Source organism: Pyrgilauda ruficollis, unplaced genomic scaffold (assembly GCF_017590135.1).
Source record: "Pyrgilauda ruficollis isolate IOZ18807 unplaced genomic scaffold, ASM1759013v1 scaffold161, whole genome shotgun sequence".
NCBI lineage: Eukaryota > Metazoa > Chordata > Aves > Passeriformes > Passeridae > Pyrgilauda > Pyrgilauda ruficollis.
In genome coordinates, this window is record NW_024514876.1 from 589,595 (window position 1) to 612,279 (window position 22,685).

The 22,685-nt window shown below is 51.7% G+C and overlaps 2 protein-coding genes across 3 annotated transcripts in view; one reads left to right on the forward strand and one right to left on the reverse strand.

Moving 5' to 3' along the window:
- ATP6V0A1 (ATPase H+ transporting V0 subunit a1) overlaps positions 1 to 4,660 on the reverse strand; it is a 30,571-nt gene extending 25,911 nt beyond the window's left edge. For both annotated transcript variants that reach the window (XM_041463092.1, XM_041463091.1), the window contains exons 1-5: positions 4,523 to 4,660; positions 4,212 to 4,353; positions 4,046 to 4,124; positions 3,012 to 3,109; positions 2,391 to 2,519 (exon numbers count right to left, since the gene is read on the reverse strand). In XM_041463092.1, the coding sequence (XP_041319026.1) occupies positions 2,391 to 2,519; positions 3,012 to 3,109; positions 4,046 to 4,124; positions 4,212 to 4,328 (423 nt within the window). In that variant the 5' untranslated portion in view covers positions 4,329 to 4,353; positions 4,523 to 4,660. The remainder of the gene's footprint in view (positions 1 to 2,390; positions 2,520 to 3,011; positions 3,110 to 4,045; positions 4,125 to 4,211; positions 4,354 to 4,522) is intronic.
- A 2,170-nt stretch (positions 4,661 to 6,830) lies between these two features.
- Positions 6,831 to 21,799, forward strand: CAVIN1 (caveolae associated protein 1). Its single transcript, XM_041462873.1, has 2 exons — positions 6,831 to 7,433; positions 19,474 to 21,799. The coding sequence occupies exons 1-2, from the start codon at positions 7,014 to 7,016 to the stop codon at positions 20,137 to 20,139; spliced, it is 1,086 nt and encodes a 361-aa protein (XP_041318807.1). The 5' UTR covers positions 6,831 to 7,013; the 3' UTR covers positions 20,140 to 21,799.
- The last annotated feature ends 886 nt before the right edge of the window (positions 21,800 to 22,685 follow it).

Sequence of the window (22,685 nt, forward strand, 5' to 3'; positions counted from 1 at the left end):
TATTGTGGAGTAGTTTTTACTATGTGAGGTCGTTCAGGATTGGAATCTCCCAAGCATTTCCATGACAGTAATCAAGAAGCATAATACAAGAGCTTTCATTATTAAACATTTTTGAATTGCTTATTGATCCCCTGGTCAGCATCCAGATCAGCACCTTTAATCTCAAAAAAGGTTCATTTTCTCCACTGATGATTGCAGTCCTGCCCTGTGACAGTTCTGGATGCCCAGTACAAACCCATACAATTCAAGCCCCTTCCAGGTCACAAACAGGACAAAAATCAACGTTCACAAGAACTAAAAAGGATTCATGTCACCATCTATTAACCCAGAGCCAGACAGAAGTGACAGATGAAAAGCAAACAGAGGAAAGCAGATGGCAGAAGAGTCAGAGGGAGGAAGAAGGGACTGCATGCCATTAACCGTTACTTTTCCAGTCTTCTTTTACGCTCACACTCTAGGCAAAGCTCTCAGAGAAATCTCTCCAGCTCATATGGCTCTTCATAAGCAAGGACAAGAAGACTGAGAAAAGGAGCATAATCATCAACATGGTGTGTTGGAACAAGAAATGGCTGCTTGGGCTGGAATGGTCACAGGAAGAACAAGGGGACATTTTGCCACCCTCCCTCCCACCGTGTTCAAACCGTGGAGAGTGAATGCCCAGCATGAAGGAACTGGAGAGTCAGCCATTTCTTGTGCAACTCATTACTATGAATAACAGTCTTAATTACAAGTCATTGTAGTCTTCAAGTGTTGAAAGTGCTGTGCAATGGCAGCATGGAGGAAGTTGGCCACTCTGGGATGGTGAGCAGAGGCAACTCTGGGCTGCTCGGGGCTCCCCCCAGCTGTTTGCTGAGCACAGAAAGCTGAGACAGGTTTAAACTGTCCACACTTACATTTTACTGAACATCACCTGTGAGCTGTTCTGTTGGCTTTTATGTAGAGCAGCATGTTATTTGGTGTATTTTGTTTTATTATCACATGAAAGAGATGCAGAACATATCTAAGCTTTCTGTGGCTGCTTTGTGTAAGGCTGTGGGTGACCTGTCATGGACTGGTTAGAAAATTGATTTTGGTCTTTAAATTGAGCTTGATCCCAACTGCAGTTGAAAAAGAGCAGTGGGCAGAGAGGACAGTAATGAACAAGGCCAGGCTGGATGGGGCTTGGAGTAACCTGATGTAGCAGAAGGTGTCCCTGCCCATGGCAGGGGGGTGGATGGGGATGAGCTTTAAGGTCCTTCCCACCCCAAACCTGTCTGGGATTCCTTCTCAATACAGAAGTGCTCAGCACTTGGTTTTACATGATACTCAGAACAGGCAGTGCTACTTTAACACAGCAAAGTAATGGATTATCAAGTTAAACCTGTTTGTCCAAGGGACATTTGTAATGGAACATCCAACACTCGAAGACAAGGGGTTTTTGTACTGAAATCAACCCCACAACCCAGCAGCACTATCTGTGTCAGCAGTGACTGTGACTGGCACAGGACCAACCTTGGTGCCTGAACAGGCAATACAACAAAGAACAAACTGTTAGATAAATGGCCTGAAGTGTGCAGGAGTCCAGCTCCACTTGACAATAGCCCTTGTAAATAGCAGGAGCCATTTCCGTTAAGAGTTCTTTGATCAAATCCTGAGATTAGAGGAAACAGGACATCTACTCAGCAAAAACACGTCCTGAAAAACACACAGGAGCCCTCTGAGAGAACTGCCAAGACTCTTGAGATACCTCAGCTTTACAAGGAAGGGTTATGTCTTGTCCCAAGCAGGATTTATGTCAGTGCCATGAGTGACATTGGAGAAGCTGCTCTCAGGTCCAGTGAAAGTTGCCAGTTCCTGGCCCAGATGGCATTTGACAAAATGTCCAAGACTTTAAATGTCAGCTTTGCTCCACAACTGACCTCTGAAAGCTTCAGGGTTTGATCAAAGGCTCAATTAACTAATTAATCTATTACTTCAGTGGACTTTGTATTGTGACCCTGATGAGTCTCCATGTAACACTTTAAAGGCTGAAGAGAAATTCAGCTCCATTTTAAGTCCTCTACATGTGCACCAAAGAAACTCTGACCCACTGGGGACAGTGCTCACTGTAGCAGCACATTTTGGGGCTGTTGATGTGCTTTCAAAACTACTCACATCTTAATTATTCACACAATTTTTAGACAAACCACTGCTTAACTAGAACAAACCCAAACCAGCATTGTGGAAGGTAAATCATGGGTAGCTATGTGTACTGCATGAAAAATGGAAAATAACTTGTGCAGCTTTCTCAAACAAAGCATAAAATGACCTTGCTGTCCAAAACAGCAACTAAAATATACTTGAGAATAAAAATGGTAATTTCTGTGAGAAGAACCAGCTCCCCAAGTGTTAAACCCCACCGGTATTCTGACCTCATCAAAAAACTGCTGAGTTTTACGCAGTATAAACTTTAATTCTGTCAGCTCCAAGAAGTTTCTCTTCAGAGCCTCCTGGTTGGTGTTGATTTCTTTAAGCTCATTTTCAATTTTCTCAAAGTTTGCCTGGAAGATGTGAAAAGGAGAAAGAAAAAGGACTTAATTCCATAATTAAGTGCCGTTCAGTCTGTCAGCACACAGAGGCAAGTGAGATGCTTCACATCCCCACCCAATCTGCATGGATTTACAGGTGCATCTCCAGCCTGCTGGGGCACAGATCCACATCTGCAGGCAACTGCAGACTTCTCACAGCCAGCCAGACTTTTATGGACTGCATTGATAGAGTTTCTTCAAATCAATAAAACCGTGATAAACTTTATGCCCCACCACCACAAACCATGTGGTTCCAGCAGTTTTTGGCTCATTTCAGTGGTGAAATTCCTACTGAGGACTCTCACTTCTGCATTTGGACAATGTGAGCTGGCAGAGCTGCTTCCAGGGACAGCTGGAGACTGAGCTAATGCCCCCCTGCCACTAAATCCTGCAAGCACCCACCCACAGAGACAATTTCCCCTGCTTCAGAATCAAATACTGGTTTAAGTCTCAACACATCATTACCTCCAGGTCAATCATGTCACGTGGAAAAGGCACCTCTGGGTTTTCACCCGTGTCCATGATGGGAATATTTGCCTTTTTAATCTCCTTCTCCACAAACCCTGCCGAGACAGCATTAAAAAATGTTAATTGCAGACATTTTAGTGTCAAACAGTTCCCTCAACCTGCACCTGGCCCCAGCAGCAGCTGATTCCTTCACCTCCTATTCCAAGGTGTCTGCTTTGGCCAGTTATCTTTCCAGGGGGAGGTGAATCCCTGGAGGCAGTGAGCCCTGCCTGTGCCCTCACCCATGTGAAAAATGTGTATTTTATGACTGGCTTTTGACAAATATTAAAATGAATATTATACGTGTTGTGTTCGAAAGTTATGCTGAATTAATTTTTACAGTAGTGTGTTAAATACAGTTTTAGGTTATAACATAATGTTAAAATAAAAACTATGTTTGTGGGATATTTTTTTTAAAAGAGGAATGAGGTACTCGCACCAAGACAGCAGCCACAGGACACCTAAATCTTTCAGAGAAAAAGAATTTATTGCTCCATTATCAGAAGAAACTAACTTCTTCCGGCCTCCTCAGCCCTGAAGATGCTGTCAGGATTCAGAGGAAGAAGCTGACACTGACCAGACAGAATCCTTTGTTTGAATGGGATTTATGCATCCTGTATGAGGTGTATGAATATGCAACAGGCTGTTGCTTTTAAGGGTTAATCTCTGTTAACGTGGGTCCTTTTTCGGTTTTATTTTGCCCAGAAAGAGGTACCTGGACTGTCCCTAACTCTTTGCTTTTATTGTGTCATATTGTCCTAATCCAAATTGTCAAAACTTTTATTACTCTAAGTATATTGCTGTTTTTATAACCATTTTATTACTATTACGCTTTTAAAATTTTAAAAACAAGTGACTGGCGTTTTCAACCCCCCTCTGCCCTGTTCCAAACGCCACCCTGCAGCTTCAGCCTGCCTCCACTGTTCGTTTTTTATATTTTTAACCAAAAAAGCCGCGGAGTCAGAGCCACATCAACCCCAGCGGGAACGTACGGAGCTTTCGGTCCATCTCCTCGCACCTCCGGACCTCATTGACGAATTTACGGTGGAACACGTTCACGTCGGGGTTCAGCTGCAGGGAGAGACACGGCACTCAGCAAAGGCCTCACGCCACGGGCCCCGGCGCTCCCGGTGCCGCCACCGCGGCGGGGACACTCACGTCGCGGAACTGGACCTTGCCCAGCTCGCCCAGCTCGCTGACACAGCAGTACGCGGCCTCGGACTGCAGGAACAGCTGCGCCAGGGTCATCTCCTCGCTGCGGAACAGCTCCCCCATGGCGGCGCCGCTCCCGCCGCGGCCTCTGCGGAGACGGGCCGTGAGGAGCGGGCCGGGGGCAGGCACCGAGGCCTGCCCGCCTGCGCCGCCCCGACACAGCGCGGCTGCGCCTGGAGCCCGGCCCGGCGCGGCATCCCCACCCCATCCCGTGCCGTCCCCATCGTGTCCAGCCCCGTTCCGTTGCCCGCCATTACCTGCCGCCGCTGCTGCCGCTGCCGCTGCCGCGGTCGCCGCCGCCTGACCCGAGCCGGCTCCCGTCCGCGCGTCACCGTCCGCGCGGGGCGCTGTCACGCGCACGTCTCCCGGCGACGGCGCGCGGCCCCGCCCCGGACGTGATGATGGAGGCGGCACCGCGCCGCGGTGGGTGACGTCATGAGCGGTGGCGTGACGTCACGGTGAGCGTGTCCTGGGTGCGAGGCCGCGGCCTCTCCCCCGGCCCGGCCCGGTCCGGTCTGGTCTGGTCTCGTCTCGTCTCGTCTCGTCTCGTCTCGGTGAGGCCCCGTGCCCGGCCCGGGACAGCGACATCCGAGGAGCAGCCCCAGGTCCGGGCGGCGTTCCGCTGGAAGAGATCGGCTCCGGGCTGAGCTGCAAATTCCCAGCCCTCGGCTGCTCCTGGGAGTCTCCGCAGCAGGAAAGGGCTGAGTGAAGGAAATCCAGACACAGAAAATGGCTCGTGGCGTCCCAGCCCAGGATAACTGCTGTGGGCACTTCAGCTCCCTGAGCCCCAGGAGCAGATATCCATCCCTGGCCTGTGGGCTTGTCTGGTTCTATCCACGCTGACCTACTCAGGCAGATTTTTTTAAAGTTATTATTCCCAAATGGACAGAGAGGCATTGGAGTCATGCATGGAATGGGTGTTGAACACTTCAAATATCAGCTTTGCTCCACAACTGACCTCTGAAAGCTTCAGGCTTTGATCAAGTGCTCAATTAATTAATTAATCTGTTACTTCAGTGGAATTTGTATTATGATGAGTCTCCACATAACACTTTAAAGGCTGAACTCATAAAGTCAGAATTTCTGAAGAGAAATTAAAGGAGCTCTGGTCCATGTGTGCCCTGCCCTGCACCTGAGTCCCTACACATTTACCTGTGGAGCAGGTGACCCCAGGGACAAACAGCTCTGGGGCCTTGGGATGAGCCTTTTTTTCATGGAACTCTCAGCAGCAGCAGCAGCAAACACTGGAAATAAGCTCTGGAAAAAGCTCCTTCCAGGAAAGATCAGTGCACAGAAAGCAGCCTGTTCTCACTGCGTGACACAATGGGGGGCACAGGGCACAACTGCTGTGATCCCAGAGCCACCAGTGGGGACAGCGGGCAGTCACGGGGCAGGGACACAGCCGGGAAAGTGCTGACTGCTGTGAGCACAGGGCACGAACAGCGTCCCTCTGCAGCCAGGGGCAGCTGGGCTGGATCGCTCCTCCCGCTCTGCCCCGAGGGAAGGCTGAGAGCAGGCTGGGCCTGGCAGGAGTGCTGAGGGTCAATACCCCGGGTCAAAGCTGTAAATGAGGGCAGCTGCCACCTTCCCCGTGTGCCCACAGCTTCCCAAGTGGCAGCTCTGTCCTTGGTTCCCTCTGGCTGAGCCAACCCCAGGACCAGAGAAGGCTCTGGCCCAGGGTCACTCCCAAGATCTGAACTTTCCTTCTCCACATTCCTGGCGTGTTCAGCTGGCTTGTTGCAGGGTCTGTGGTGGCACCTCCCACGTGTCTCCCTGTTTTAAATAATTTAGGGTTTTTACCACTAAATCCACGAGTAATTTGGGCTTTGTTTACAAGTAGTGTCCCGCATTTAAAGTCTGGTGACTGGACCTGCAGGAGGCTCGAGAATTGCAGGGCTGGGAGAGCTCCTTTAGGGGGAGTGCCCAGCTGCCTCACTCAGGAGGGAATTGTCCTTCTCTGAGTTAAATCTGTGTGGAGAGTGTTGCACCCTGCGTGTACCGTGTGTGCCTCTTGCACATTCATGTACGTGGGAGGGGGCATTCCTAAGATACAGACTTGTATCTTAGATTCCAGTCCACTTTTCATGCTGTAACTGCTGAATTCAAACTGTAGCAGTTCTTTAAAGTACTGAAATTCAGGCTGTCATAGTCCTGGAAAAAAAACCACCAAACCTAAGTACTGGCAAAAGGTCTGAACTTCCAGCTGAACTTCAGCATGTGCAGTTGTTTAAACCAGCCTTCAGTGCACACAGCTGTGCCCAGATGGGGCTGCTTGCTTCCCACTCTCTTCCCAGCAGCTTCCCGAGCCGTTTACTAAAGGATTTTGTTTTTTCCTCCTGTTACTTCAGTGCCTTTAGACTGAGAGTAAAGCAGGGGCGGCTGCAGTTCCAGAGCTTGCATTCCTGGCTGAGCCGTGCTTGTGTTTGCATGCAGAGCCATCGTCTCCCCTCCAACTATTTTAATCATTTCAAAAGGGTGGGTCAGCAGGCATTTGGCAGCGGCTCCTTTTCTATAGCTGAGGTGGAGTCAGCCAATGACCTGCAAGCCTGGAAAATTTTGCAGGGCAGTTCCACTGGCCGGCTGTGCGGGGCTGTGCCATTTGAATTTCAGCACAGACACTCACTCACTGCGCTCCCCATTCCTGGCGCCTCTCCCAGCGCGGAGTTGAGCTGAGGCTCGGGCTCAGTTTTCCCTGCTCTCTCCCTGCGGTGACAGCTTCTCCGGGTGAGCCAGGACTCCCGAGCGACCATGGAGGACACCACCTTGCAAATCATCGAGCCACCCACTGTTTCTGAGACCTCGGAGGAGCAAGCACCCGAGGAGCCCATCAAAGCTGACCAGATCAACGGCGTGATGGTGCTGACCCTTCTGGACAAGATCATCGGAGCGGTGGATCAGATCCAGCTGACCCAAACACAGCTGGAGGAGAGACAGCAAGAGATGGATAGCGCAGTGACCAGCATCCAGGGAGAGCTGACCAAGCTGACCAAGGCACACACCACCACCAGCAACACCGTCAACAAAATGCTGGAGAAGGTGCGCAAGGTGAGCGTCAACGTGAAAACGGTGCGGCAGAACCTGGAGAAGCAAGCCGGGCAGATCAAGAAGCTGGAGGCCAACGAAGCGGAGCTCCTGAAACGCAGGAACTTCAAAGTCATGATCTATCAGGTAAGGAGCTGTTTCATGATGTCTTTACATCCTGTTATTAGTGGGTGTTTTCTTTGCTGAGGGTCCTGTTGCGCTGCATGTTCGGCCCAGCTCTCTCCCAAACTCCCCAGATTGTCTGGCAGTCCAAACTGAGGCGGGTCCCCCGTCACTCTCATTCGTGGTTTAACATTTTCTGTGTGTCCTAAGATAAAGTTTGACAGAGTTGTCCCATTTGACAGGAATTTTAATGCAGATAGAGATCAATCGTGAGTTCCCAGCGCTAAGAACTCAGTGCAATGGGCCAGAAGTATCAAAATAACCCGATTTAACTGCTTAGCTCAACAAAGAGCAATAGTGCTCTGGGATCTGGAAGGGGGTGTTGTAAATCCATCTGCCAACGTGCCTTCTACCAAGAGACACCATGTGTGTGGCTACGTGGAGACTGATGATATTTCAAATTTGTGACATGCATCTGGTAACAAGTGATAGTAACCCCAGCCTCAGGGTTAATCTGTCCAGGCAGGGCAGATAGAGCTGTCAGAGAAAATCCAGCCCAGCCCCCTGAGCTTGGTGGTGCTCAGGGTGGCCTTTGCTGAGGGCTTGTACAATTCCCATCTTCTTTCTTCTGCATCCTGAAAGCCTTGAATCTCCTTGTTCTTTGGTCTCAGTAACAACTTTGGTTTGCTTGATGTTCACCCCCTGCACTAGGAGTTGGAGTTTTCACATAACCCGCTGCAAGGAGAGAGAGAGAGAGAGAGATAGAGGAACATGGTTCTGTCAGGTTTCCTGCCTGGAGTTAGATTTCTGCATCAGAGCAAACTCTTCTATTGGGCCAGGGGAGAAAAGTGAGTGAAACAGTTAATGCTACAGTTGAAAGCCTCTGGGTTAATAATAGCCAGCACTAGGAACAAATGGAGAAGCTTCCAGTGCTGATCATGGGAAGAGAGAGAAGAAAAGCAGAATAAAAGGGAGAATGGTCCTTTCTGTGAGGTTTGAGGGCGAGTGGCTCATGACAGGCTCAGGGGTCAGACGTACCTGTGGGACTTCTTGGTTCAGAGCGTGAGCATTTGTTGTTTTATCACGACTGAAAGGCTGAAAGCCTGTTCAGATCATACAGGAAACACAACCAGTCATAGCCAGATACATGTGTGTGGATTTATTATGAGCTCTTTCTATCAATAAGTCCATGGAAAAATAAAATAGAAGCAACAACAACTGCAAAATGAGAGGAGTGGAGGGAATTGTTTAAACATAACATTCCATGTCAGTTACGGAAATAGGTAGGAAGTTGGCAAGGTTCAAGGTCCTTGGGAAGCATCCCAAACATCTGCAGGTTAGTGTTTCATGAGCAGTTTGTGTTGGTTTGCTGTGGATTATTGATGTTATGCAGAGTTTCTTTTTGAATATGAAGAAGCAATTCTGTTTCTAAAGGCTCGGGGCCTGCCCCTGCTGCTGTGGTGAGGACAGAGCAGCCTTGGAAAGAGTCCTTTGCCCAGGGGCTGTGCCAGGGACTTGAGGAATCATGGAGGCATTAGGGGGAAAAATGATTTGGGATTTGGGATATTTCCCAGCATGGAATTTAGTGTGATTTGAATGTCACAGAGCACAGGTAAGGAATTCTCCAGGTTTGCACCATGTGAAATGGATTTGTTTGTGCCTCGTGGACATGCTGGCACTTCCATGGGAATGGAGCAGACCCTGCCCTGGAGGGAAAGCATCCAGCACTGGAGTCCACCCTGGGGTTAACTGAGCAATTCACTGTGCTTTCCTAACCGTGTCTACACTTAAAACCAAATAATTACAAAATAACTCTCATCTAATTCGGTGTCTCACTTCTCAGACCCCCACCTACCGAAGTGTCCCTTGGGTACCTTGCTGGTCATGTAATTAATTCTGTAGTGCTGGGCACATTATTGCTCCTCTCTGACTCGGGGAAAGCTACTTTCCCAAGCTGGGGGTGACTCCTGTGTGTTTCCAGTTGCTGTGGCAAAAAGTCCAAACATTTATTAGTCTTTTGTTTTGGAGAACAAGAGATAAACTCATCCTTAGAGATGTAAAAACTTTCATAATTTTTTACAGCAGCGTGGTTGTTTTCGGGTGACAGATCTGAGCAGAGCAAGAGTCCTGCTCTAACAGGGTTCAATATTGCACAGTTCTGCAGTTGGGTGAAATAAAAGAGGTAAAGATAAATGAGCTCTTTTCTGGTTCATGATATTTGATTATTCTCTCAGCATTGAGTCCTGAGGATTCAGCCATTGTGGAGGGTTTATTTTGGGAGTGCAAATAAGACCTTTTGCACCTCGGAGGGAAGTCAGACTGCCTGTGAGAATTGTGTTTTGCTTGCTGTAGATTAGGAGGAGATGAAAACCAAATTTTTATCAGGGAAAGCCTGATCTGTGGCATGATCCTGATCACATCTGGTGGGGTGGTTTCAAAATTTGGGGGAGAAAGTGCAGGGCTGGATATCATTCCCACATCCTGGCTGAGGGGAGGTATTGAGCAGAACATTTACAGGCATCACTCTCAATCCCATCTGTGCTTGTGTTTTCTCACTTGCTTATCCTCTTTGAGCTGATTTTGCCAGGAGCTGGTCTGATTTCTCTGACATAAGAGTTTTTGTATCGACTTAATATAGGTAATTAAATAAATTCTTTAGAATAAAACTCAAAAACAACTGTACCCTTCCAAATTGCCCCATCTTTCTCGTTTGAAAACTTGCTGAGACAAAGCAGGGGTGACACCTTTGACAGGCCAATGTGTACACAAACATTCAGTGCAGAACCTACCTTCCTAAAAAGTCTGATGTCAGGGAGTGCCTGCACTGCTCAGCAGCCCCTGGGAGCAGAGCTCAGAGCTTCCTTTGTGCCTCTGTCCTGGCCTCCTGTCTTTCAGAGAAATCAGGACACCAAAAAATTCCGTGAGAGTGGTTGCTAATAAAAACAAACTAAAGTGACTTCATCCCAAATCTCCTGGTTTTTAGGATCCTGAACATGGGGCTGGTTACTGCAGTTCATGGTTAAATAATGGATGTCCTGTGCAAGCAGCTACTGCTCTAAAACCAGACTTTGTGCCGTGTTCAGCTGGAGAGCGGCACGTGGCAGTTTATGTAAGCTTGGCATTTTCCTCCAAACTGTTTTTGACAATTAAACTTATTTCTGCAAATGCCAAAGGCTGGTTTTGTTACAACCGGACAAACCCCTGCGGCACTCGGCACGCACACAGAGTATTGAATTTCTAAAGTGTGCCAGTCCTTTATTTTGAGGCTCGTGTGGGCCGAGCTCTGGGAACTCTGGGAGCCCTGGGGATGTGCAGTGTTTTTGTTGGGAAGAGCAGCTTTGTCTGAGGGGTGTGAGTGCGTGCTCCCCACGCTGTCCTGTTTGGAGGTCCCGTGGGGCTCATCTGCTCTTCAGGGGGCTTTGGTGGCTGCTCTGAGCTGTGTGAGATGTGAGTTTCCATGGGAAGGGCTGTGCTGTTGGGAGAGCAGGGTGGGACCTGGATCCCAGCCATGCAGTGTTGGGTGGGTAGGGCTGGGCAAGGAAATATAAATAGCCCAGCCTGGCTTTGTGCTCGCGTGGGCCTTATACGGATGGGAGACTGTACATGGAGAGAAGGAGGGGTAGATTTCAAACCCACACATTAATGTGACAGATTCAGAGGCCAGACCTGAACTGCCTCGGTTTTGGGTCTGTGCTCCTCAAAAAGAGTGTGGAAAAAGGCATGAGCTCAGGGAGCTGAGAAGAAGCACAGGGCAGGGTCCCCAGGGAATACAAACCCACTGCCCCTGGGCTGCAGCCTTTCTCCACTGCCCAAACAGAATGGCAGCTGCCCTGAGCTATGGTTTTGTTTCAAATTAATCATTCAGAAACTCATTCGTGATGAGTTTAATGGCAGTGGAGCATTGACCAGAGCCAGGAAGATCCGCAGCCCTGAGGGACAGCCTGGGTGGGTGACGTGCCTGCAGTTCAGTGCAGCCTGCCCAGCTGCCAGCATTAAAAACTAAATAGGAATTTCCAAAGCAATTTTGGTGACAGCACTGGGATAGTCACAGGCACCAGGTATCCACAGGGTGCTTTTCCTGCAAGACCAGCTGGCTCCACGTGGCTGAGAGCTCTCTGTGCTGGAACATCATCCCTCTTCCCAGTGGGTCACAGCAGGGATTTGCATTGCAGCAGCCGCTGTATTCATTTTCTGATAATACTTTAAAATAAAAAGCAGGTTTCACTTTCACTGAAAATTCAGCCAAAAGCAGCTCCTGTCAGTGCTGCTTCCATTGCAGGGGAACCACATGAACATCCCAATGTACAAAAATCTTGCATATTCTCTGCATATTATGGAACTATAAGAGTTTCAAGATAATAATTCAGAGGAGACCGAGCCTTAAAAAAAGTCAGGATGTTAATAGCTCTGACTCTTAAGATTTCTTTTAGTGCAGATTACCAGTCTACCAGTAGACAGCTCTGGAGCATGGATTTCTGTGTTGCACTCTAGTATCAACTGCATTAATATTTCATTGCTCAGCTATTATTTATAAGCAGTTGGTGCCAGAATTGTTTGCTTTGCTAAAATCCTTTCACCATTATAGTTCCAGGCTGAGCTGTGCAGCCATAAACTGTCACAGAGCAAGGGGCCAGAGGCTGCCCAGCCATTGGGATAGGCTTAGATTGGATGAGTAGTGGCTCATGAAAACAAACCCAAGGTAATATCCCTCCTATCACAAATTCCTCCCTCAGGCCTCTCATGAGCACAAGCCAGAAGGCACAGCAGTGACTTATAAACTATTCAGCAACAGGCTTAGCCCTCTTTTATCCCATTTGGGATTGTTCTCTTGATTCTGCAAGATCTTCTACAAGTTACAGAGCACCTGAAGAATTGTGAATCCACTGTCCTGCGAGATAGACAAAGAACAGAAACAAAATGTGCAGTATCAGTAAAGGAAAATCAAATATTTAGAATAAAAAGTTTCAGGATGTTTAGTCTCCAGGTTTATGTGAGGATGCAAATGTCAGTGTCTGCAAACGATCTGTAATACAAACCCCATCCTTGCTGCTTTGCTGTTCAGGAGCAGCTCCGGAGTCATCAATCAGCTCAGACAGATTTATCCATGAGGAGAACATCTGAGAGCAAAGCCAGTGGTACAAGTAGACTGATAATGGCATCAAAACTTCTTAATGCTGCCAGAGGGGAAAAAAGCTCCTTTTCACTCTCAATCTATTTACTTCTCTGTTTCCTACAGCTCTCCCTCTCTTCTGACTCACTAAAGGCAAAAGCATTTTTCCAAGCACAGCCTCCTCCTCTCCCCACCCTCCCTCCCTTCCTTTGCACCAGCTCTGGTGCCTGTCCCAGGCAGCTGTTTCTCACAGCTCATGAAGCAGATCCAGCTTTTCAGACACAGCTTTCAGGACACAGGGTAACTGGATGTGCCTGACAGAAAGAAGTGCCATGCAGCTTGCACAAGACCCAGAATTACAGAGACTGGGAGGACTCTGCTAGTCAGGGAGATGCTACTAGAAAATGAACTATTTATCCCTCTAACATTTACCTAATCCCAACCTGATTTGCTTTCTCCCTCATATTTTAGATCTTTTTACCTCAGTACTATTCCTTGGTGACTTCTTACTGCAGGACTCAAAAGTCTTGTCTCTAAGGCTTGAGGCTTCTCTTTTCATGAACCTCTTGGCACTATTTGACACAAATTTTGGAACCCAGAGTCAAGGCCATGCCTGACTTTGCTGTGTCACTGGGTGCAGAGATCTGGGAGCTGCTGGGAATTATCTGGCGCTGATTTAGGGGAAGGTCAGTACGTGACAAAACCAGCGGATAGAGTTCTGGAGTTGCACCCGCCTGTTTCAATCTCTGCAGCCTCTGCACTTCAATCAATAAACACAGGGGTTTAAAATCACCACCCTTCTTTCATGATCTTACACTGACAAGCAAACTGAGTTCACTACACCACGGCAAAGGGAGACATGTCCCCAACAGGTGACACTGAATCCCTGTGATCGTGAGCAGACTCTGGCCCTGTGGCAGTGTCAGTGGGAATGTTCCTGAACCCACAGAAAGGATCCTCTGTCTCCTGGGGCCTTCTGAATCAGAGACGGACACTCTTCCATCTCACAGATCTTTGCTGACTCTCTTTTCTGTCAAATTCTGCTTCCTGGCTTCTTCCTTTACTAAAACATACCCTGTGCCTTTTCTCTCTGCCTGTTCTCGTGCTAACCCGGATCCCGGTTGTTCTCAATCAGATTCCCGGAAGGAACAGGTAAGTGTTTCCATTGTGCTTCCTTTCCCTGGCCATTGAAACGCAGTTTTCCTCATCTTAGCCCGAGAAGATGCCACGGGTATGCCTTGAGTCTTCGCCAGGGACTGCCCTCTGAGCCCAGCCCGTGGAGACAGGCCCAGGGCAGCAGAAGACACCCGAGGAGGCAGCAGTTTAGGGCCTCGTCAGCGGCACCCCCCGAAGATCACTCTGAACCTCTTCCGAAGCTCTGGGAGCTGCTGATTCTGAGCCTTTGCTTCTCGCCTGCTTGGGGCTGCCTCAGGCTCTCAGACCTCCAAGGCTGCTCCTGCTGCTGACTAATGTGCTTGCTGCATGAGCGTGGGTGTGAGGAGCTGGGATTTTCCCTCAGGAGGAGCTGCTGCGTGGCTTGCATGAAGGGCAAGTGGCCAGGGGCAGTTGGCTCTGCTGGTGTCTGCTGTGACTGGGCAAATCCCTCCTGTTCTTTGAGCTGCCATTTCTCCCTGTGAAACGCAGCCCTGGAACACCCACCTCCTCAGGCTTCTTGTGAGCATTAGTTTGTGATTGTGATGTGGTTTGAAGTTGTTGTTTTAAACAGGTAAAACAGGCAGAGAGCACAAACTGTGACATAAACTTCAATGCCTCAGGCAGCCCCTGCAACATCTCCCATTTCTGTCTGGCCACAGCCCCTGGGGCTGCTTGCTCAGAGTCAGGTCCTGCACACACGGGAGTGGTGACTTTAATAGCTGTTCATATAACATTTCAGCCACAGTGGCCTGCTGCCTTCCTGTCATTGTGCAGCTACTGGATAAAACACCCCAAGCTACTGGATAAAACACCCAGCAGCATGTGCAGCACTGTCAGTGGGAATGGCCACTTGGCTGGACAGGAATATTCCAAGAGCCAGATGAAGGTGAACCAAGTCTAGGAATTGTGGTCTCTGCTCAAAGCTGCTAGGGAAAACTTCTCCTTTTCAAGGAGAATGTCAGATGTAAGAAAAGCCTCTTTTTTTTTGTGATCTAGGAAAAAAAAAAAATCTGGCAATTTCAGTCTCCACAGAAAAGGTCTGTTCCACCAAGGCACTGGAGAGGAAAGCACAGCCCCCTCTGTGCAGGGTATCTGGACACTCCCGAGCCCTGCTGTGCTCAGGGTGCTTCTCAGCCATGCTGTTGTTACTCAGGAATAGCTAATCCTCCTTCCCATGACACTGCTGGAAGGTCAGCACAAAACAGTGTCCTCTGAGGCCTGGCACAGCAGAGCAGTTATCATGGAAACGCGAGCAGAACTTGTTCTCCTCTGGCACAGTTTGACCTGACCTGGAGGGCTGTTTGCTGCCCAAGCTCCTCCTCATCCTCCCCCAGGCTCCCCGAGGCCCGGGCCAGGCTGTGCTGCCCGGGTGGGCAGAGGGAGGGCTGGGCTGCAGGAGGGGCTACAGCTCACAAAGTGTTGGGATCAGCCTGATTTGGTCATAGTGGAGCCCAGGAATGTAAGCTGGTTGTTTTCTGCATGTTACGGCTGCAAACATCAACCAAACCCTCTGTTTGTGCTGTTGCAGTTGTGTAAAAATAACGGAGTGAAATGAATTGCAGATGTGATTTGCATGTGCATGTGAGAACCTTCCATTAAACCTTCCAACTGGAGACCAGAGCGGCTGGGAGTGCTGGGACTCTGTTCCTTACACACTGACTGGGAATGCAGCTCAGCTCTGTGCCTCCTTGGCCTTTTATACGCCAGGGGAAGTGTTTACGTGTGTTGTAGCAACCAGGCGGGTGTCCATGGCCGTGGGCTGCGGGTGACTCACTGCCAGGGAACTCGAAAACAATGTCAGATAAAAGCCCACTCAGGGGAGCCGAGGAGAGGCTGCTGAGGATCCGACAGCTCGGGATTGTTTGAAGTAGGAGGACACAGAGCAGCTGGCAGCCAGCTGCCCTTGGGGCTGCCTGTGGGCACTGGGGCCCCTCTGGGTGCCCACAAAGTCCACAGATGGACGGGCTCAGTGCCAGGGAGCTTCCCAAAGCACAGCTCATCCCCGGAGGTCTGTGCTGCAGGGATAACACAGGCTCCCTGTCCCTGTCCTGCTGCTGGGTGCAGCTCTGCACTGTACACAGAGTTTGCTGCTGCTGGTAACAAAATCTTCTGAAAAAATGTTGTTTACCCGCTGTCCTTGTGCCAAGTTGGATGCAAGCAGAGAGGATAGAACTGGTTTGCCTCTGCTGATTGGGAGCCAGGTTTTGAACACCCCAACAGGCAGGGATGCCAAGACCCAGGATTTTGGACTCACCCACTTCAGGATCAGTGTTTTCTGAGTAAAAATAGAATGCCTGGTGTTAAAAATGTGGCTCAACTGGATGAGTCATGAGCCAAACGAAGTGCAGAGAGCATAGTGCCTTGCTCGGACAGAGCAGGGATTTGTGCATCAGCCAGCCATGGGCCTGGGATGGTTCTTGATTGTTCCAGTCACGTCCCATTATCCTCCAGGCCTGTGTCTGCAGGCTTGTCCTGCCCAAACCAGGCAGTTCCCCTTCCCCACTGGAGAAACCTCCTGGGCAGGGAGGAGGAGACTCTTGGTGGCTTTTGGGCAGTGCCTGGTTGCAGGGGGGAGGTACATTCAAGGGATGCTCAACAGAACATGCTGATCCCCATTAAGATGTGCCAGAGCTGTGGATGTTCTCGCACCAGCTGTGCTGTGCCTGAACCCACAGGAATGCTCCCTGAATGCAGGTGAGCTGGACTCTGGGGACTGTCCCTTAGCACACTGCTGAAAATCCTCCAGTGGTCCCCCAGCTGGTTATCTACTGGTCAGATCAGCAATCAGTGAGGAAGAGATGGGCTGAGGGTGGGAAATGCAGGAATTATGCCTAGGAGAGAGGCCAGGAGCAGGACACAAAGGGTTTCCCAAACACAGCTGGAGAAAAGCCCTTGGAAACAGTCCCCAGGGGAGAGGCTGGGATCCTCACTTATGGGAAGGGCTGTGCTGCTTCTGTGCCTCTGGGTCTGATCCATGAAGTGCCTCCTGACAGGGGCTCAGCAGAGCTGTGAGCACTGCGAGGCTGTGGGTATGGGAGCAGGGCCAGCAGAGTGGAAGAAGTGAGAGTGCAGCCCATAGGATCACAGAGCTGGGCAGCTGCTGCTCTCCAGGTGAAGTGCAGGATTAGGGAGATCTGCAGGCACCCCAAGAGGGGTAGCTGTGCCATGTATCCAAAGCTGCTGCTGGCCATGTCTCTGTGGCTGTGAGGGAAGAGCTGCAGGGTGCTGCTGAGGTTGGATGGGAGCATTGCTGGCACAGCCCATCCCATCACATCAGAAAATTCACTCAAGAGATGGATATACTGGTGTAGCACGAGGAAAGGTTGTTATTTATATGACAGACTTGGAGATTTGAGGTGGTGTTTCTTTCTGCAAACACATATTCTGGAGCTCACAAGGGGCTGATAGGATCAGGGTTTGCAGGATATGGCCCATTTCCAGGGACAGCCGTGCCAGGCGAGAGGGGGATGCCTTTGTTCTGGCTCATTGTGTTGCCTCAGAGGGAAGGAAGTGGCTGGAGTTCCTGATGTTCTGCTGGCTGGGCAGGGTCCCTGGAATTTTCTGGGATTGCTCTGGCAGGTGTTGTTGTGGAGAACAGGATCCCTGCCTTCCCCCTGATGTGGGTTTGCCCTGGACTGACCTGGCCCTCTGGAGAACGTGTATTGTTTTCTGCTGAAATGGCTCATCAAATGAAGAAAACACATGTTGGCCACTTCACCTTAATCTCCACAAAGTGTATGAGACGTGACCTGTGATCTGGAGGGTGAAGAGCTTCACCCAGCACAGTTCTCTGCTCTGAAGAAAACCCAGAATGAAAGCTCTGCTCCAGTAGGCACTGTGCTTTCACCACAGACACTGCAGCCCATGCCATCCTCAGTGAGCCCAGTGCTCCATGGAGCTGGCTTTTCACTGCTCACAAAGGTTTCTCCAGATGCCCTTGTGCTTCCAGAGCTTCAGCTGGCCTCAGGACCAGTACCTGTGCTTGGGAAAAAAAAGAGAAAGCAGCTGAAAGCATCCGGATTTCACACAGGTGAAGTTGTGCTGGAGTCACGTATCCCATGAGTTGTGTCACTTCTCCAGGGGTGCAAGGGAAGGCAAGGCTGGGGACAGTGCAGAGGGCTGGGCACAGCACCCTGTCTGCAGGGAGAGCATCTGCTCCAGCTTCTGTCCAGGAGCTCAGGCCAGAGCCCCAGAGTGGCAGTGACTTGGTGAGGCAGGGCAGTGGCGTGCACTGGGACAGCACTCAGGGTGAGGGTGTGCACACACGCCGTCCCTTCCGGCTCTGAGCAGGACCGGGATGTTCTGTCCCACAACAGCACCAGGAACACCCCTCCTCATGCCTGAGGGAATGACCATCTCCCCTGTCCTGCCTCTTGGCACCTGTGCAGCTCCTTCGTGCACGGCTGCAGTGGAGCAGTGGCAGCTGCTGTGACACGCACAGCAAAGTCACCCTGCTGTCCCAGGGCACGTCCCCAAGCCGGGGGCAGGCAAATCACTGCCGGTCTTCCAGGGTTTGCCAAGCACTTGGGGTGCACCAGGGGCTGCCCCTTGATTTCCCTGGGCCTGGTTCCTGCCAGTGCAGGACTGGAATCCCATCCTTGCTCTGTTCTGCTGCTGCCTGCCCCAGGGCTCAGAGTGGCACTGGCTGTGCTGCTGCCCAGGCTCTTCTCCAAACCTCAGCCCAGCAGCTCTGCATGCTGAGTGCCCGTTCCACACATTGCCCTTTGGCTGCTGCTGGATTTCTGACAGGCTGGTCCTGGCAGCTCCTGCCTCTCCCACCCAGCTCTGTAGATTAAAACTGCTTGGGCAATACATTTCTGAGCGTGAGCTGCAGCCCTGCAGCTGTGAGGCTCTGTACAGTGACGGGCTATTTCCAGCCTGTCCCGGGAACAGAGAGGTGAATCACTGCAGCAGGGACGCATGCTATGTGCTGCTCAGATGAAAACCAATCCCACTCCAGACCTGTGCCCCTCTCCCAGGCACATGCTTGTCCTTTGACACTGGGATCAGGAACTTGGCTGTCTCAGGCTCGTGGAGAAGCTGAATGAATCCAGCTCTGTACCAAGTAGAGCTGTGTATCCTTGCAGACCAGGCTGTGTGAGTTTGGGCCACTGTCTCCACCATCTCCAGATATGGACTTGGGCAAATTCTCTAACTTATTCCCCAGTGGAGAAATAGGAAAAACAGGGCAGCCTGCTGCATCCCAAGAGATGTCCCAGCCCCACATCTGGATCCTGAGGCCTTGGGAAAGTCTGAGTGCAGCCTGGGGCGGCCAGAACAGAGTGTGCACACTGGTGCTGTGGTCAGACTCTCAGCTCTGGCTGTGCCTCTGCAGCCCTGTGCTGTGCCTGGGGCTGCAGCTGGACTTGGCCAGGCTGGAGACCTGAAGACACTGTCCTGGTGGTCCACATGTCCCTGGAGTGAGGGGCTATGATGGTCAGGTCTGGGATAAAGATGAAACTGGAGGGCACAGGACTGTGACACAGACAGAGGAAGGGAAAAGGCTCCAGTTTCAGTGCTGGGCTGCCTTTCCAGTACTTCTGGCGTCACAGATGAGTTTGGAGCCGGCCTAGGGTGAGCAGAGCTGGTGCCTGAGTCCTGGTACGGGAGAGTCCTAAGCACATCCTCTTCACAATGACTTATCAGCTGCAGTAAGGGAGGATGAGCCCAGGCCTGAGGTACCTGGGTGTGTTTAGCTGGGTGGAGGCCGATGTCTCTGGCGCCGTGGGAGGGAGGACGGGCTGGCTCCAGGGCTGCCGGTGTCTTTGTGTCTCACTGGCTCCGCTCTGTGTCTTGCAGGATGAAGTGAAGCTCCCATCTAAACTGAGCATCAGCAAGTCCCTAAAGGAAGGTGAAAAGCTGGAGAAGGAAGGTGAGGGTGAGGAGGTCCCTGTGGGTGAGGACCATGCGGAGGAGGACCACATCCAGCTCTCCTCGGATGAGGAGGTGGAGATTGAGGAGATTATTGAAGAGTCACGGGCAGAACGCATCAAAAGGAGCGGCATGAAAAGGGTGGATGACTTTAAGAAGGCATTCTCAAAGGAGAAAATGGAAAAGACTAAGCTAAAGACCAAGGAAAACCTAGAGAAGACCCGCCACAACTTGGAGAAGACCCGGCACAACCTGGAGAAGAGGATGAACAAACTGGGCACTAAAATTGTGACTAACGAAAGGAGAGAGAAGATGAAGAGCTCTCGGGACAAACTGAGGAAGTCTTTCACCCCTGACCACACCATCTATGCCAGGTCCAAGACAGCCGTCTACAAAGTGCCACCCTTCACTTTCCATGTCAAGAAAATAAGAGAGGGTGAGGTGGAGGTGAAAGCCACAGAGCTGGTGGAGGTTGGTGGAGAGGAAGGAGAAAATTCAGATCTGATGCGTGGGGAAAGCCCCGACGTGCACACCCTGCTGGAGATCACGGAGGAGACTGACGCGGTACTGGTGGACAAGAGTGACAGCGAGTAGGACAGGCTGCAGAGCACAAGGGTTGTGGATGACAGCTGAACACAATATCACTCACATTTCGAGCTCTCCCTGCCCTGGAGCCCCAGGGAAGTGTACACGATGCATCCTTCTTACCCTGCAGAGCCGATGCCGATCCCCTGCCTGCTTGTACAAGGTGTATTTTATATTTTAGTTTTAGCACATAAACATTAGGAACACGGAACTGTTTTTCTTACACTACTAAATCACCCTTGGAGACCATTCCTGCTGCAGCCTTCTTGCCCCATACCTGAAGATGTGCTTTGAGTGACAGGGCCCTGACCCAGCTGGAGAGTGCTGATCCCAAGAAGCTGTACAGCTGAAAGTTCAAGAGTCCTCCACAAGAAAAACCTGGTGTCAAGAAAGCTTCCTGCAAGTAGCCCACCAGCCCCCTGTGCCGGGCTGTGCAGCCACTCCACAGGCAAGAAGACTCCCAGCACCCAAACCGGCTGCTCCTTCGGGGGACCAGAGGAACTGGGATGCAGCCGGTGCACGGAGGGAAGAGCTGAGCAAATCCTGTTGTTGGGCAGCACATGGCAAAGCTGAGCTGGTGTGGGGCAGGTGGGGCTGCTCCTCTCTGCCCTCCCAAGGACTGGGTGACCTTTGCACGAAGCCACCCTGCAGCTGGGCCTGAGGGGTGTCACACAGCTGCTCCTCCCCGCTGTGCCCCGGGGTTGTGGCAGGAACAGCACAAGCTGCAGGCTTCTCACACGGGTCAGGGACCTTCTGGAAATCCATGGCGAGTCCCAGGGGCAGGGAGCAGCATGGAGGTGGGGTGCTGGATCTGCTCCCTCCACACCCACAGAGGTGGTGGCAGCAGGCAGTGGGGTCCACGCTTGCTGCCCTGGGAGAGGGGGACACGTAGGCAGCGATGCTGGAGCAGCTGCCACAGCTAGGGACTTGTTTCCAGAGGGATATGGGATGCACTGCTGCCATGTGAGGCTCTAGACCATCAGGAAAAGGCCTTGACACCTGCCCAGCACCGGACCATCAGCATTTCTGAGCGTCTGCTTTCTGCGGGGTTCCTGGCACAGCTCAGGCTCATGCCCATGCCCACGTCCTGTGCTTTCCTCCCTGTGTCCTGCTTTCTCCAGCTTCACTCCATGCCCTGAGTGAGGCAGCAGAAAGGCAGCACAGGGTGCCTTGGGGGCTCTGCCTGGCTCAGCCCAGCTTGGCTCTTACATACTCAACCCTTGCTGCAAGCCCCATCCTGCTCCCCCAGCACGAGGCTGCTGCTGTTCACATAACCCAATATATAAACTTGCTTTACCTTTAAGAATGATTTTCCTTCAAATTGTCCAGTGCTGTCCCGGCCTCGGGGTCCTGCCACAGCTTCCCTCCCCACAGAAGGTGTGACCGGTCGGTTCCGTGTGCCGGCTGCAGGCAGCCCTGAGACACCGGTGGCCCCGAGGCTCCCGGTGTGGGGAGGCACTGGGCACCGGCTCTTTGTGGTTCCCAGCCCCGTGTGGGCCCCAGCCCGCAGGTCACCTGCCCTCACAGAATCTCCTGTGGGCCACAGGCAGTTTTCACGCGGGTTTCTCTGAGCTGCGGGGCCGGGACAGCAGGGCCAGGGCGGCAGAAGCCCGGGTGATCCTCGCCTGTCCCTGGCTGTGCCCAGCAATAAAGTCTCTTTTGTAAACCACCAGTGTGCGGCCTGTCCGTGGCACCGGGCGCTGGGGAGGGGCTGCCACGCAGGGGCTGATCCCCACAGCCCTGCTGCGGGGGGCTGACACGCTGAGCCCCACAGGGATCCATCCCCAGAGCTTCAAGGTGATCGATCCCCACAGCCCCATGGGGACTGATCCCCACAGCCCCACAGGGATCGATCCCCACAGCCCTGCAGGGACTGATCCCCACAGCCCCACGGGGATCGATCCCCACAGCCCTGCAGGCACTGATCCCCACAGCCCCATGGGGATCGATCCCCACAGCCCCATGGGGACTGATCCCCACAGCCCCGCGGGGATTGATCCCCACAGCCCTGCAGGGATTGATCCCTACAGCCCCATGGAGATGATCCCCACAGTCCTGTAGGATCGATCTCCACAGCCCCACAGGGATCGATCCCCACAGCCCCACGGGGATCGATCCCCACAGGGACTGATCCCCACAGGGACCGATCCCCACAGACCCAGAGGGATCCATCCCGACAGCCCCACAGGGACTGATCCCCACAGCCCTACAGGGATCAATCCCCACAGCCTCACAGGGACTGATCCCCACAGCCCCATGGAGATGATCCCCACAGTCCTATGGGATCGATCCCTACAGGGATGATCCCCACAGCCCCACAGGAATGATCCCCACAATCCTATGGGGGATTGATCCCCACAGTCTATGGGATCAACCCCCACAGCCCTACAGGATCGACCCCCACAGCCCACAGGGATCCATCCCCGTTTGCCCCACGGGCCCGATCCCCCTTTCTGATCCCCACAGCCCCACAGGGATCGATCCCCACAGCCCCATGGAGATGATCCCCACAGTCCTATGGGATCGATCCCTACAGGGATGATCCCCACAGCCCC

Excerpts from the sequence above, each read along its gene's own strand:
- CAVIN1 (XM_041462873.1), top strand. The coding sequence starts at position 7,014 with ATGGAGGACACCACCTTGCAAATCATCGAGCCACCCACTGTTTCTGAG. Across the intron at positions 7,434-19,473 it reads TCAAAGTCATGATCTATCAG|GATGAAGTGAAGCTCCCATC; the intron begins GTAAGGAGCTGT and ends TGTGTCTTGCAG.